Source organism: Trachypithecus francoisi, unplaced genomic scaffold (genome assembly GCF_009764315.1).
Source record: "Trachypithecus francoisi isolate TF-2019V2 unplaced genomic scaffold, Tfra_2.0 Lachesis_group16, whole genome shotgun sequence".
Taxonomy (NCBI): domain Eukaryota; kingdom Metazoa; phylum Chordata; class Mammalia; order Primates; family Cercopithecidae; genus Trachypithecus; species Trachypithecus francoisi.
In genome coordinates, this window is record NW_022681461.1 from 72,955,729 (window position 1) to 72,972,913 (window position 17,185).

The following is a 17,185-nucleotide window of genomic DNA, read 5'->3' on the forward strand; positions in this document are numbered from 1 at the left end:
CATTTAGTTCTAGATCCTTGAGGAATTGCCATACTGTTTTCCATAATGGTTGAACTAGTTTACAATCCCACCAACAGTGTAAAAGTGTTCCTATTTCTCCACATCCTCTCCAACACCTGTTTTTTTTTTTTTTTTTTTTTTTTTTGAGACAGAGTCTTGCTCTGTCGTCCAGGCTGGAGTGCAGTGGCCGGATCTCAGCTCACTGCAAGCTCCGCCTCCCGGGTTCACGCCATTCTCCTGCCTCAGTCTCCCGAGTAGCTGGGACTACAGGCGCCTGCCACCTCGCCCGGCTAGTTTTTTTGTATTTTTTAGTAGAGACGCCGTTTCACCATGTTAGCCAGGATGGTCTCGATCTCCTGACCTCGTGATCCGCCCGTCTCGGCCTCCCAAAGTGCTGGGATTACAGGCTTGAGCCACCGCGCCCAGCCTATTTCTCCACATCCTCTCCAACACCTGTTGTTTCCTGACTTCTTAATGATTGCCAATCTAACTGGTGTGAGATGGTAGCTCATTGTGGTTTTGATTTGCATTTCTCTGATGGCGAGTGATGATGAGCATTTTTTCATGTGTCTGTTGGCTGTATGAATGTCTTCTTTTGAGAAATGTCTGTTCATATCCTTTGCCCACTTTTTGATGGGGTTGTTTTTTTCTTGTATATTTGTTTGAGTTCTTTGTAGATTCTGGATATTAGCCCTTTGTCAGATGAGTAGGTTGCAAAAATTTTCTCCCATTCTGTAGGTGGCCTGTTCACTCTGATGGTAGTTTCTTTTGCTGTGCAGAAGCTCTTTAGTTTAATTAGATCCCATTTGTCAATTTTGGCTTTTGCTGCCTTTGCTTTTGGTGTTTTAGACGAAACTGCTAGATTTCTTAACGATTGATTTCGACTATTTAAGTTTCCTTCCATATATATTTATAATCATTTTCTTACTCTTGGATTTTTTGTCCTTTTCCCATCATTCCTACTTGCTAGAAGTTTGTCTATTGCCTTATGAAATCTACCTTTTGTAACCATTTCATTGATGTGTGCTTTTATCTTTATTAAAGCATTTATTTTATTTTATTTGGGTTTATACTATTCTTTTTCCTTTCTGAATTCAATGCATAATTTTGTTCTAGTTTTATCGTCTTCTAATAATCACATTTTTTTCTGTACAGATTTATTCTTTAACTCCAAAATTACTTAGAAACTTATTTTAAATTTCTAAATCATGTTGGGGTGCTACTTTTAGTTGTTTTCATTTCTATTTTTACTGCAATATACTGAAAAAATAATTAGGGAGTGCCTGAATATTTCCCTCTGAGAATTTGTTGCAATTTTCTTTGTAACCATATATGTATATATAGTCCATTAAAACTATTACATAAATCTTAGAAAATACTGTATAGTATCTTTGTGGGAGAAAACATTATTTGTCTACGGCTATTAATGAAATCTGTCAATTTCATTTTCAAACGCTCTACAAAAGTGTTTCTTGAACACTGAAATATAACATAGGACTTAATAAAAAGGGATTATGTATACAGTGAACAATTTTCATTATCCTACTAAGATTTCTGTGTACTTCAAAAGGCTTTTTTTATAAGCAAATATATACATTTTAATAAATTATCTCTGAAAATAACTTTCTAAATACGTCTTTAAAAAACAAACCTCAGTTTTGGATGAACACTTCCATTATAACTTTCTCTTTCAATAACACATTTTTTAGATTATAAGAATAGTCTTTCTTCTCAGTACAAGTAGCATAATAAGTAAATGAGTGTTTTGCCTGAAGATTTTCCTCACATAACAATCTTATGGTTTTCTATACTGTGAGTGCTCAGGTGTAAACAATAACCTACAACTGACTGCAGGCTTTCCCACACCCATTACTCGGCTAAGGTTTCCTTTCTGAAATGAGTTCTCTGATGTCAAATTAAGGATGTACTATGACAAAAGACATCACCACACTTATTACATTGATAAGGTCTCTCCCTTGTATGTATTTGCTTATGTTTAGTCAGAGCTGAGCTTAAGCTGAAGGATTTCCCACATTTATTACACTGGTAGGGTTTCTCTCCTGTATGCATCCTCTGATGTCGAATTAGTGAGGTTCTAGAGCAAAACAGTTTCTGACATTCATTACATTGATAGGATTTCATGCCAGAATGAATTTTTATATGTTCAGTAAGGTGTGTCCTTCGACTGAAGGTTTTTCTACATTCTTTACAAACATAGGGCTTCTCTCCAGTATGAATTCTCTGGTGTTCAGTAAGATGTGCACTCCGATTGAAGGCCTTTCCACATGCATTGCACTCATAGGGTTTTTCTCCAGTATGAATTCTTTGATGTTGAATGAAGGCTGGGGTATGGCTGAAAGCTTTCCCACATTCATTACATTCATATGGTTTCTCTCCTGTGTGGATTCTCTGATGTCGGATTAGTGATGTACTGTAGCAAAAAACCTTCCGACATTCCTTACACTGGTAGCATTTTTCCTCAGAATGAATTCCCTGATGTTCAATTAGGTGTGTGCTGCGGCTGAAGGTTTTTCCACATTCAGTACATTCATATGGTTTCTTTCCAGTATGAATTCTATGATGTTGAGTAAGGGCAGAGATATGGCTGAAAGCTTTCCCACATTCATTACAAGGATAGGGTTTTTCTCCAGTATGGATTCTCTCATGATTTCTAAGGGATGACCTATGACTAAAGGCTTTTTCACATTCATTACACTCATAAGGTTTCTCCCCAGTATGGACTCTTTGATGCTGAATAAGATTAGTGCTCTGACTAAAAGCTTTCCCACATTCATTGCATTCATAAGGTTTCTCTCCAGTATGTATTCTTTGATGTTGAATAAGATTAGTGTTCCGGGTAAAGGACTTATCACATATTTTACATTCATAAGGTTTCTCTCCAATATGTGTTTTCTGATGCTGGGTCAGGGATGCAATACAAGTGTAGCCTTTCCCACATTCAGTACAGAGGTATGGGTTCATTCTCATATAAATTTTCTCAGATTCCATCAGTACTGAACTATGGCTTTATATTTATTTATTTTTTCATTTTTGTGGGTATGTAATAGGTGTTGGCTTTTCATTTATTTCCAGAATAAGTAAATAAGTAAAGTTTGAGATAAAAATGCATCCTTTCTTATATCTAATAAATTATTTTCATTCATGAGTTGCCTTTTGAAAAAATCCACTACAGCAGAATTATGCTTCAGGTTCCTACCATTGATGTCATAGTTACAGTAGTCCTGCCTTATCCACAGTTCCACTTTCCATGGTTTCAGTTATCCACGGGCAATTGTGGTCAAAAATATATGGAAAATTCCAGAAATCAACAATTCATAACTTTTAAATGGTGTGGTTTTCTGAGTACTGTGATGAAATCTTGTGTGATCTGCTCTGTCCTGCCTGAGCTGTGAATCATTTCTTTGTCCAGTGTATCTACACTGTATATACTACCCACCTATTCATCATTCAGTAGCTCATACTAAGAACCTGGTTAGGGTTTGGTACATCATTGATTTCAGGCATTCTCTGGGGGGTCTTGGAGTGTATACCGCATGAATAACTGGGGACTACTTACTGTATGAGGTCTTTTTCTTATACAAACTCTCAGTTGTTTAAAAAGCTTTGGTCTTTGATTAAATGTTTCCTCAAAGTTGTTCTCTTCATGATCTTCCTTTTGACTTGCTTTTTCCTGTAATCTGGTTATACTGGTGTTTCTCAAACTGGTCATCAAATTCGAGTTCTTCTAACGTGAAGTATTAGGAACCATCATTTAAAAAAAATTCTAACATCATATAATGACATTGTTTTGTTTTTCAGAAATTCTCTGCTTTGGAGTGGATGCTCTGACTTTGGATATAGTATCCAGGATTAAGTAGAAGATATTATCTCTTTCCTCTGAAATACAAAGGCAGAAAACAAGGCTCACTCATCAGTTACAGAAAATAAAAATAAAATAGTGCTCTGATAAAATGTCAACTTTTTCAATATAAGTACTGATTAATAGGGAAGTTTAAAGGTGAAATGGATCGATATATATGTCTGAAAAACACTGTTGCTCTACTCACAACAACTCTGTCAAATTGTATAGCCACAGCTTTTTCTTCTCTATAACTCATACTTAACACAGAACACTTCTATGTGCAAATGTGTGGGATTTTTTTCCATTCTAACCAGTTCTCCAACTCTCTGGACACCAACTCTAGATATCCTACAATTTACTCTAATTCCAACACTACCTACCTGGAGTAAGCATCATATCCCTCGAGTTAAAGGGCTCAGTCCCACAAGACGGCTTCCACTTCAGATGACAATCACAAGCTGGTCCTCCCATACTTCTGACCGACTGGCTACAATTTGAGGGTTCCTATAACCCCTCCTCCTCTGGTTCAATAATTTGCTAGAATGGCTCACAGAACTCAGGAAAACACTTTACTTACATTTACCAGTTTATTATAAAGGCTACAATTCAGAAAAAGCCATTCAGGAAGAGATGCACAGTGCAAGGTGGGCAGAAGGGAAAGGGGTACAGAGCTTCTGCATCATCTCTGGGCATGCTACACTTCCAGCACCTTGATGTGTTGACCAATCTAGAAGCTCATCAAATATCACTGTTTAAGAGTTTGTATAGAGCTTAATCTCCATCCCCACATCTTTCTTCCCAGAGGTTGGTGGGTGGAACTGAAAGTTCTAACCCTCTAGTTGCTTGGTCTTTTTAGTGATCAGACCCACTATTGAGGCTATCTAGGGGCCCTACCCTATTTCACCTCATCAACATAAACTCATCATAAACTCATCATAATACACCTTTTTAAAAAAAAAAAGTGTACTATGAAAAACAAAATATATTCCTATCACTTAGGAAATCTGGAGGGCTTTCAAAGCTCTGTGACAAGAATTGGAAACAAAGACCAGATGTATTTCGTATGCTATCACAATAAGTGTGGTAAAAGAAATGGAAGCATTGAGACAAAGTGCATAATAAAATCAAAGGTAAAGATTCAGTAAAATAAATGTTGTGAATAAAAGACAATGGAACTAATTCAAATGTATGTATGTTTTTGGAAACCAGAGGAAAAAATCCAGAAAAGTGAAATAGGATCAGATAATAAAAAACTCTCACACTTTAAACAGAGAAATTCAATGTCATCTAGCAGGAGACAGGAAAACTGAAGTTTTATGTCAGAACATTAACAGGATAAATATATCTTAGATGTGATGTTTTAGATTAAAAGCTTGTTAATTCTATCTAAAATGGATAAAAGAACAATGGTGAAACTTAGCAAGAAGGCATAATATGAATAATATGAGCCTGGATTGGGATAATACTAGTAAGAATTTGGTGTAAGTGTAGATAAGACATTAAAAAGAAGCAACAAAAAATGCTGAACTAGATTATAGGGAATTTTTACAAAACAAGATTCATAAAGATACAATGGTTTCTAGCCAAGAAGGCTGGAAGAATAGTTGTACTAATGATAGAAAAGGAAAGAGAGGCAACCTAGGGAAAGCTGGTGATTTTCCTTTCACCATATTGAGGTTAAAGTGATTGAAAGTGAAGTAGGACATTCTAATGGAGATAAACTTTAAGCAGGGGAATATATGGGGATAGAATGTAAGTGAAACACTTAAGTTGAAAAAAAATATATAAGAAAGTTAACATAGAAGGACTATTCAAGGATGTCAGAATGCACTAACTTTTTGAGATAAAAAATAAACAAGTAGAAAATAAACCATAAAGGCACATGCGTTTATGTTAGGGAGCAAGTGAAGTTAACAAAAAAGCATTTGGAAAAAGATTAGAATGGAAAAGAATCTATCTGGTGATGTCACACAAGGTAAAACAAAATATCAAACACGGCAGAAACTCTGAACACAGGACTAAGAATAGGATGCTATCAAGAAAGAATTCAAGAATCTCCTCAAAATAATTTTAGTAGAAGACAAGAATCTAACTCCAAAGATTAAAAGAGAACAGGAATTGAGGATATTAGTTACAAGTTTGAAACATTTGGTAGTGACAGAATAATTTTGAAAGGCAGATAAAAAATGTTTAGGCAACATGTTATTTTAAAAGCAAGAAAACCTTTTTAATGTCTTGAAGGAAAGGTGAACTGGAGTAGGTGGTGAACTGGAGAAGCTGGTGAACTGGAGAGACTGAATCATAAAACAGTCATTAAATCAGGCCCTAAAATAAGTAAAAAATAATGGAATCTGAAGTACAGAATGGAAAGACTAACAACGGAAGAGGGCCAATCTTCCTCTGAGATCAAGAGATATGTGAGAAGATAGATAAAGTTATATAGAAATGAGGTTGCTGTTGCTTCTACTAGATGAATGCAGGTTTTTAAAATACAGATGAGGGGCTCTGCACAGAGGACCCTAATCAACATTTCAAAAGCTATCTCCTAGTACCACTATTGTTACTAGCACCACCATAATGGATAAATGGACTCTTATTTACAAGGATTCCCGTCTTCTTGGTTGTTTTCATTATCTGATTCTTTCCTGGCTGGTATTTTGTGACATTTCTCCATTTTTCCTTTGTTATCTATTTATATGGTTCTTCTTAGTTGGAAGATAACATCCATGGATCCTAGAATTATGTCCTAAGTAGTCTTCAGGAATTCTGCGATAGAGAAATGTTGATACTTCTAAGGTAACAAAGTAAGACTACCTATTTATAAAGTTTTAAAGAAAAGGACTATCATCTGTTCAGTACAGAAATATCTTGTCTCTGGTCCCTAAACTCAAAGCTCAGTCTCAGCTGAACACCTGTAAATCTCACGATCCTACATATTTTGGGATTGGAGAAACTGTACTCACCCAATGAGATGAGGCTGTAACAGTTTTTGAAGATCACATCCATGTGCCATGTCTCTGACATCTTCCAATGCCACTGGTTCCTAAAACGTCAAACAAGTACCTGCTTATTAAGGGATCAGTCCTGCAGACATTTACAAAAGAAAGAGTAAAGCTAACAATTAAAAATGACAAAGTGGAGGACTATTAAGTTGTTCAAAAACGGTTCAGAATTCTAGGCTCAAGAGTGGCAAAAAGTTTATTATTTGGTGTCTACTACTTACCTGTTGAGGATATACGGAAGCAATACTGAAGTTTCCCTATAAAGACACCTAAAATTAAAAAATATATATGTGTATATGTATGTATATATACATACAAAATATAGGTAAACTATAAACTCAATTTAAGAAATAACAGAAAATATGGAGATATCATAAGTGGGTAGTGCAAGAAGGTGTTTGTTATAACCCTATTAATGGCAACAATACACACAAAGGAAAAATTGATTATTCAAGTAAAGCAATTATAACAGGGTATAGAAAAATGAGAAGCTAAAGAGAGAGAAACAGATATAGATGTAGATGTAGATATACTATTGGTTCTGTTTATCTGGAGAACACCAACTAACACATCAACATAAAATAATAAATCCACTTTCTGTTTAACTCATCTGTCCTCTGCAAGCTTGTGTGGTGTGAATCTGTGTATATACTGATTTCAAGCTCCTGGGACTGCAAATATAAGAAGGATAAGATCCCAGATGATGGGGAATTCACCAAGATAAATGCCATAATATGAGATTCCTTGGATGTCAACCAGGCAACCAACTTCCCCAGAAAACTTTGTTATCACCGTCTGCCATTTTTTAAATAATCACAATAGAATCTTCCTTGTGTTACACTCTATGGTTGACAGAAAAGGAATAACAGAAACAGAACTTGCTACTAAAAGATATGTACCCTATTTGCAAAGAAAAGTCTTATAGAAACTTAGCAGGAAGATGAGGGAGCATAAAAACAAAACAAGCAGAAGAAAATGTTAAACAAATGGTGAAATGACACGGGGGAAGTACAGCCTCTTTTCACCTCACCTTGGGGAACTACATTCTTACCATTCTGGCCTAAGCTAGAGGCTGAGAATCCAAGCTTGACCTCTTGCAGAAGGTCACTCAAGAGCAGAGAAATTAACATAGATTTTGGCATTCGTAAGTGACTAGAGTAACAAAACTGGGAACTGAAGGGGTTCCAAACACATGACCAGACTCTTCCCAAGGAATTGGCTGAATTTTGAAGCTGGGTTGGGAGTCTGAAGAGCTAAGCTGAAAACCTGTGAATGGCAGAGGCAAATCTTCCACAGTTTTTCAAGGTGAAGGAGACAAAGACTTGCCACATTCTCTACTGAATGCCCAAGAGAGCCACCCATAGGAAAAGAAGCAGTGGAGATGCAGAATAAGTCTTATCGAAACTGCAGCCCAGCCCCAACTCAGCTGGGCTAAGTGAGTATATCTTCTTAGAAAAAAGAGGACCCTTCCTGGTGAAAGATGCCATCAAGCTGAACCTCTATGATGCATTCATACATGATGACAATATGTATGTTATACATGTATCATGTGTGTTCAAACAGGATAGTCACAAAAGATAAATATGTGGTGCTGTATTTCCATATATCGTGTGTTCAAAACTTACTAGACATACAGAGTCAGTACTACAGGACAGATAAGAGAAAACAAAATAGAAGAAGAGACAAAATAGAGACAAGACTGGAAGATTTCAATACCAATTTGGAATCAACAAAAGGAATCAAATTAGTATTCTAGAACAGAACGCTTGAAATTAAGAACTCAGAGGATGGGTTTAACAACAGATTAAGCCTAAGGGAAACACAGATCAACAAAAATACACAAAATGAAGTACAGAGAGCTAAAAGAAAAGAATAATGGTAATTTAAAAAGCTAAGAAAATATTGATGCCAATAGAAGCCTAAGGAGAAAATATAACTAAATGTAACATGGTATCTCAAATGAGAACAGAGAGTAGAAAATGACATTACATAAATACTAAAACAATTTTAATGAAATACTACAGTTAATAATAATGTACCAACCTTGGCTAACTAACTGTGACAAATGTACCAAACTAATATAAGATGTTGACAGTAGGGAAAACTGGCTATGGGGATGTGGGAACTCTCTGTAATATATCTGTAAATTTTATGCAAATCTTAAACCATGCTAAAATAAAAAGTTTATTAATAAAAGCAAGAGATACCTTATGTTAAAGTTAATCTCCTATTTATTTCAACTATTTTCTTATAGCTTATGTTTTTCTTTTAATCATCATTTAGCCATGTGCTATATTCTAAATGAATCCCCCAAAACCCACATGTTGAAACTTAATTGCCCATGTGATAATATGAGGAGGTAAAGGCCTTTGGGAGGTAATTAAGTCATGAGTGTACAGCCCTCATGGAAGGGATTAAGGACCTTATAAAAAGGCTTGAGGGAGTGGGTTTGTACCCTTCCATGTTTTCTGCCATGTAAAGATACAGTGTTCTCTGCAACAAGGCACCATCCTGGAAGCAGAGACTGAGCCTTCACTAAACAACAAACCTGCTGGCACAATGATCTTGGACTTCAAGCCTCCAGAACTGTGAGAAATAAATTTCTGTTCTTTATAAATTACCCTGTCTCAGGTATTTTGCTATAGCAGCACAAACTAAGACACCTTGTGATATGATTTGGCTGTGTCCCCACGCAAATCTCACCTGGAACTGTAATAATCCCCACATGTCAAGGATGTGGCCAGGTGGAGATAACTGAATCATGGGCCCAGTTTCCTGGGGGCAGTTTCCCCATACTGTTCTCATGGTAGTGAATAAATCTCAAGAGATCTGATGGTTTTATAAATGGGAGTTCCTCTGCCTGCATAAGCTTGTGCCCACCATCATGTAAGAAGTCCCTTTGCTCTTCCTTCGTCTTCTGCCATGATTATGAGGCCTCCCCAGCCATACTAAACTGTGAGTCCATTAAATCTCTTTCCTTTATAAATTACCCAGTCTTGGCTATGTTTTCATTAGCAGATGAGAATGGACTAATATACCTTGTTTTATGTTTTACTTCCTGATGATGCCGTTTATGTAGTCCTTTTCATATATCAGACATTCAATAAAAGCTTATCTCTTAAAAATGAGCATAGGGGCTTATGAGACTTACTTAAGAGGTCTAACACACACATAAGTGGAGTCTCAAAAAAAAAAATGGAAATGATGCTATATTTAAGGGAATAAGGATAGATTTTTCCCAACCAATGACTCACAGATTACACTGCCCTCAAACCATAAGGAAGCTAAATAAAAAGAAAGCTACACCGATGAAAAGAATAGTCAAACTCCCAAAAATCAGAGAAAAGGAGAACAATCTTAAAAGCAATTTAACAAAAGGGCAGAGTAACTTCAAAGCAGAAACAATAAGACTGCTGACTCCTCAGCAGTTCAAGAAAATCAACTGAAAAGCCATATTTCTGGATGAGAAGACTTAATATTTTAAAGATGTCAATTCTCCCCTGTTGTGGGTTGAATTGTGTCCCTCCAAAAAAGGTATGTTGTAATCCTAACCTCAGTACCTCAGAATGTGACCTTATTTGGAAACAGGATCACTGCAGATGTAATTGGTTAAGGTGAGTTCACACTGGAATGGGGTGGGCTCCTAATCCAGTATGGCCGGTGCCCTTTTAAGAAGATGGTCATGGGAAGACCCACAGACATACAGAGAGAAAGCCATGTGATGAAAGGGCAGAGAACAGAGTTATGCAGCTGCAAGCTGAGGAATACCAAAGATTTCCAGCAAACCACCTGAAGCTAGGAAGAGGCAAAGAATGATTTCCCTACAGGTTTCAGAGGCAGGATGACCTTGCCGACAGCTTGATTTTGGAATTCTAGCCTCAGAACTGTGAGATAATAAATTTATGTTGTTTTAAGTTACCCAATTTGTGGTACTTTGCTAGGGCAGTGCTAGGATACTAATGCATACCCCAACTTAACTGACTAAACTTTAGCAAAGAACTAAATGTTTGTGTCATCTCAAAATTCATATGTTGAAAATTTAACCCCTAAGGTGATGGTATTAGGTGAGGCCTTTGGGAGGTAATTAGGTCATGAGGATGGAGGCCTCACCAATGGGATTAGTGTCCTTATAAGGTGAAACATGAGAGAAATGATCTTTCTCTCTGCCATATGAGAAAACAATAACATGGCCATTTGTAAACCAGCAAGAGGGCCTTCAACAAGAACCTGACCATGATGGCACTCTGATTTTTAATTTCCAGACTCCAGAACTATGAGAAAGAAATGTTTGTTGTTTAAGCCATGAAGTCTATAGTATTCTTTTACAGTAGCCCAAACTGTCTAAAACACCTATATAATACATACTTTTCAAAAAGAAAAAAGATGAGGACTGAGGGTGGGGGACTTGCCCATACTAGACATCCAAACATATTCTATAGTTACATTAATTTTAAACAGGGTGGTAGTGGCACAGAGATAGATCGAAAGAATAATAAAATGAAGCTGAGTCTAAAAATAGGCCCTTTATTTTGCAGGGATTTAATACATGTTAAAGGTAGCATTTCAAATTATTTAAGGAAGGATAAAAATTTAATAAATAATCTTAGGACAACTGGTTTATCCACTTACGGAAAAAATAAATTTAAAGCTGCTGCCTTATAAAAAATAATTATAGATGAATTAAAGACTTAAACATAAAACTAGAACTATAAAAGAACCAGGAAAACCACTAGAAGAATATTTTTATAATCTTGCAATGGGGAAATCCTTAATAAAATATAAAATCTAGAGGCTATACAGAAAAAGACTCACAGATTTGACTATACAAACATAGAAGGTAATCAACTAAATTAAAAGACAAAAGACATACTGGGAGTAAATATTTGCAACTAATAAAGCAAAAAGGACAATTTTCTGTATTATACAGAGTTTGTACAAATCAAATAGGAAAAATGTATAATGCAATACAAATCTGGGCAAAAGATATGAACATATGAACAGGAAATTCACAAAAGAAATACAAACGATCAACATACAAAAAGATTTTCAACCTCACTTCTAATCACAGAAATACAAATTAACATACTAATTTTCATTCATCAGATTGGCAAAAATGTTAAAAACAGGTAATCTTCAGTACTGTTTTAAGTACTGGGGAAATGGCTGCTCTCATATACTCTTAGTGGAAAAGGTTTATTTGTATTTATTTTACAAAGTCACATTACAATCGCACCAGGTTCATGATAAATTACCTTTGAGTCATACACATTGTTAGTAATAGTTATATTACCTGCAAAAATGAACTCACAGCACCTTGTACTTTTCCTCTCGTTACATCATTACATTCATTTTACCTCAATGTTCTACTTCCAATGTCTGTCTTCCTTCCTAGGAAAGTGGGAGGGAGTGGCGCATAGAGTAACAGGAAGTAACAGGAAGAAATATTTATGAAAAGGAAGAAAATTCTATGGATTTATTAATAGCTTTGATCCAATGGAATTATAGTTGAACTCTTTTAACAGAAGTCCCTTTCAACTCAAGAATGATAGAAGCATTATGTATTTGCAGATTTCTCTCACAGCAAATTAGTGTCGATGGATATTAGATCATTTATGATTTAAAAATCCAGCATTTTATTTTAATTTTTCTATTTTTCTGAAAAATTATGTCTATATATCTAAATAAGCAAAATATATATGTCATTTGACAAAACTATCAGGAATTTTGCTCAATGATTGTCCCTGGCACTGTACCAGGCAAGTGAGAGAAAGTGGGATCTAGTGCACTAGTAGATGAATTGGCCATAAATTAGAGTCCAGGCCATTTCTCCATAGTAACAGGAGGGAGGACAGGCTCCCTCCTGTTACTATGGAGTATAATGGGAATACTTCCTGGAAGGTTAGGGGATGTAGTGGTGAGAGCATTTGGAAGTTCTCTGCTAGTTCCCTTAGTAAAATAGGAAGCATGACAGTGGAGATGGGGAGAGGAATTGGAAGTTTGGGGTGGATGAAGTGTTGGTTAGCTTAAAAAGTCAGAAAATGAAGGAAATAGAAAAATCCGGCTTTCACCTGGATGATTGCTTTAGCTTCCTAGCCAGTATCCATGTCTGACCTTGGTACCCTATACTCTATTCTCAACAGAGCATCCAAAATGGTTCCTTTAAACTAAGTCAAGTTATGTCACTTCTCTATTCAAAATCCTCCTATGAAAATTGGTAAATTATATGTAAATCTCAATAGAGCTGAATAAACAATAACACCAACCACCATCACCTCCTACATTCTCTCTTCTCATTCAGCACAAAAGCCAAACTGGCTGTGGCCTATACTAGCCTGTGTGCTGTGTGGTCTATACGCCTTACCTCTCTCATCTCAACTCCTACTCTGCTGCTCTTACTCATCTGTCTCAGGCCACATGGCCTTCCTGATGTTGCCACAAAGGTTAAGCATATCCACACCTTAAGGCTTTGCATTTGCTGTTGCTTCTGCTGAGGAACTTAATCCTCCTCCTCTCCTCTTCCCAAATATCTGCAAGGCTCATATTCTTTTTTTTTTTTTTTTTGGAGATGGAGTCTTGCTCTATAGCCCAGGCTGGAAGGCAGTGGCATGATCTCAGCTCAATGCAACCTCCACCTCCTGGGTTCAAGCGATTCTCCTGCCTCAGTCTCCCGAGTAGCTGGGACTACAGGCATTTGCCATAATGCCCAGATAATTTTTGTATTTTTAGTAGAGACAGAGTTTCACCATGTTGGCCAGGATGCTCTCAATCTCTTGACCTCGTGATCTGCCTGCCTCGGCCTCCCGAAGTGCTGGGATTACAGGCATGAGCCATCGCGCCCAGCCCATATTCTCATTTTCTGTAAGTCTCTATTCAATGTCATCTACCAGTGAAGCCTTCTCCCACTCCCCTATATTAAATAATGGCTGTCCCATGCCTTCCCTAGCCCCGTTACTCTGGTATAGTTTCCTCTATTTATCACTATGAATGATGTTCAGTAGATTAGGTGAATGAGTGCATTTTTGAATTAATATTTTCAACCTACACATTTACTGGAGTGTAACCCCATGCTAAGTTGAGGAATATCTGTGTTTACATTATTGTCCCATCCAAGACTGTCAGCTCCACATAGGCAGGGACTTTGTGTTATTCACTGTTATATCCCAATGCTTAGAATATTCGCTGGCAAAAAGGAGGCGCTCAGTGAATATTTATTCAGTGAGTGAAAGAAAATCTTCCCTCCCTCTGGACAGAGGTGATATTTCAGGAAATAAAAAATACAGCAGAGCTGCATTACAGACACATACATATATTTTATCTGTACAAATCTGCCCAACAGGCTCAAGAAAGTATGTCATCTAAAGGTAAGAGTGAGATGGGAGAATCTCCTGTTTCCTCAGTCTCAGTTCTCACAGCCCTCTCGTAAGTGAGCATCTTGCTATGCTGAGTTATTTTAATGTTTAAAGAACATAGTTGGGGTACATTTATACATGTATATTATTGCATGGTTGTATACACACTACATGTAAATACACATTATGAACTATCGTTCATAACAATGTATCGTATTCTTGAAAATTGCTATGAGAGCAGTTTAAGTGCTCTCACCACAAAAAAATGAAAAGTACGTGAGGTGATGCATGTTCACTAGCTAATTTAGCCATTCTACCAAGTATACATATTTCAAAACAACACGTTACACATGATAAATATATACAATTTTTATTTGTCAGTTATAAAGAAAAATTACGCCGGGTGCAGTGGCTCACACCTGTAATCCCAGCACTTTGGGAGGCTGAGGCAGGCAGATCACGAGGTCAGGAGTTCAAGACCAGGTTGCACAACATGGTGAAACCCCGTCTCTACTAAAAATACAAAAATTAGCCAGGTGTGGTGGTACACGCCTGTAATCCCAGCTACTCAGGAGGCTGAGGCAGGAGAATTGCTTGAACCCAGGAGGCAGAGGTTGCAGTGAGCCAAGATCATGCCACTACACTCCAGCCTGGGTGACAGGGCGAGACTCCATCTCAAAAAAAAAAAAAAAAAAGAAAAAAAAGAAAGAAAGCAAATAATGAGCAATAAAAGAGATTCTCAAGGGACATTTAATTGCATATGATTTTTCCACACTGCAAGATGGAACTTTGGAAATTAAACCCAGCTTAATTTCTATTAAGAAATGCCTTGAAAAGTTCTGCTCACCAAAGACCACGTAGTCAGGGGCCAGTGGTCAGGTCCTTCTTCTTGATGCCATCTTATAGAAGTAAGTAGAGACCTGAGAAAGCAGAGCTGAAAAAGGAAAGGGGCCTTGAGAAATCAGGATTGTCTTTATGGGAAGCCTGTCTGACTACCTGGATATAACCTGCACCCTCTGTAAAAATGTCAGAATGAGTCTAGGAACAGATTGTTTCCCTGCAGAGTACGAAGTGAAAGGCCACTTACATTCCTGTCTCTGGTCACTGGTCCAATCTGACAAACCAGAAACAGGGCTAACTTTATCCTCCCATGATGGGTGGCACCGAGTACATCAGCCCCCTATTTGTTTGTTAATAATAATACTTGTAAAGCATATACAATTTTTTGCAGTGCATCCACAAATGCCATCTCAAAGAACAAACAATTGCTCTTCATTGCCCGCAGAGTGTAGGGAATCAATTCCACAGTTCTTTATCGAAGAGACTTCAGAAATTTACCAGTAAAACGAAACAAACTACCTCTAGAGAGGAGGTGAGTTTCTGAGGAAAGAGCAAGAACTGGATGTCGGGAAACCTAAATTCTAGTTGGCACTAAATACCTATATCACGGTTTTCTCGCAATTCCCAGGTCTACCACCAAGGTCTGGGGTGGCTGCCCCTCCCCAGATAAACTGCCCCCCATCAGAGTCAAAGCAAGGCCCAAAAGCTCTGAGCTCTGTTTTCATGACCCTCCAACCCAGAAGAGAACCCAAGGCCCCGACTGGTAAGGCTGGGATGCGCAGACAGGGCTTTGCCTCCTCCTCACCCCGAAGCGGGATGCTGGCCCAGGTCACCATCACCCTGGGCCATCACTGCAATGCGAACCAAATACCCAGCCTGACCTAATCGCCTTTCCTCCGCCCCTGCCTCCGCCCTCGGGCCCGGCCAATGCATTCTCAGGCCTCTGCTGACCCGCCCGAACGGTTGTTTGAAGCGGACCTCTCTCCCAGCCTCCCACACGAGTCCAGGGGTCGGGAAAGAAAAAGCTCACCTGCTCCACAGAAAAATAAAGAGCACTGCCGGGCGATGAGGTGCCCAAGCCAAGAAGTACGCCTGCGCACGCGGCCAACAGGAACTACATTTCCCAGCATCTTCTGCAAAGGGCGCCCGCGAGCTGCGTCTTCCACCGGTATTTTACTAATGCTTTGCGCATTGGGAACGTGAGTCTTTTCCACTGTTGTTCAAATAAAAAGAAGAAAAAAGAAAAACAAAGATTTTTTTCTTTTGCTATAAACAACTGTAAATCCAAAGAGATGCAGAGTTTGCGTTAACAACACCCCCGATACAAAAGTAATACCTATTCGGTACATTAATAGATGATTTATAAATAACCCTTTATTCAAAAGATAAAAAAGCAAACTACCCAGATGGATTCATTGCAGAAATATTTATTAACGCAGTGGTTAATTCTTTTTTAGCATTCTAAAAGTAAATCTCTGATTTATAGCCAGCTTCTTTGTTATGAGTGTGTGTTGAGGGGATGGTGGGGTGCGGGGCGGGGGAAAAACAGGCGGCAGAGAAGAGAAAGACAGCGAACAAGCACCAGAGAGATTCCATCCAAGAATGCGGTCATACTTTTGGGGTAAATTTTTTTCTAGCTTTTTTCTTTCTGTTAGAAACTTAGGTTATGATCACTTTAGTGCTACCAAAAATAGCATACTGATGAACAACCTTGTAGATTAATCTGTTCCCTCTTCCACATCTATTCTTGACAAACACGTCCAAGAAACGAATATAATGAAGAGGGAATATGCATATCTAACTTTTTTTCCTAAACAAACGAATATAGATAGATAGATTGTAGATAACAGAGAATAGAGATAAGAAAAAAGAATAAAATTAAAGTCAGATGAAAGTTCACTCCAAGATACTCCCTCTTCTATATTTAAATATGTAATTTCTATGCATATATATACAAATTCTGTATAATTACATATTCTCAAGTATAAAACTACACATACTTTTAAAAATTGCTTTATTGAGGTATGATTGATATGACTGTACACAGTTAATATACACAACTTGATGTGTTTGGAGATAAGTATATACCTATGAAACCATCAAGCCGTCATGGCATCAATCCCATAAATTCA

The 17,185-nt window shown here is 37.5% G+C and overlaps 1 protein-coding gene across 4 annotated transcripts; it reads right to left on the reverse strand.

Moving 5' to 3' along the window:
- Positions 1-784: 784 nt before the first annotated feature.
- ZNF883 (zinc finger protein 883) lies at positions 785-16,259 on the reverse strand. 4 transcript variants are annotated; one of them, XM_033237781.1, is made up of 5 exons: positions 16,084-16,259; positions 15,061-15,147; positions 7,086-7,133; positions 6,826-6,905; positions 785-3,897 (listed from the first exon to the last, which is right to left on the reverse strand). In XM_033237781.1, the coding sequence occupies exon 5, from the start codon at positions 3,007-3,009 to the stop codon at positions 1,912-1,914; it is 1,098 nt and encodes a 365-aa protein (XP_033093672.1). In that variant the 5' UTR covers positions 3,010-3,897; positions 6,826-6,905; positions 7,086-7,133; positions 15,061-15,147; positions 16,084-16,259; the 3' UTR covers positions 785-1,911. The 4 variants fall into 4 exon arrangements, with proteins under 4 accessions (XP_033093672.1, XP_033093673.1, XP_033093671.1 ...); XM_033237782.1 differs by lacking the exon at positions 7,086-7,133 and adding an exon at positions 12,155-12,252; XM_033237780.1 differs by lacking the exon at positions 7,086-7,133 and having other exon boundaries at positions 15,061-15,133.
- Between the last annotated feature and the right edge of the window lie 926 nt (positions 16,260-17,185).

Coding starts and splice junctions, on each gene's coding strand:
- ZNF883 (XM_033237780.1), bottom strand. CDS start 3,009: ATGGAATCTGAGAAAATTTATATGAGAATGAACCCATACCTCTGTACT.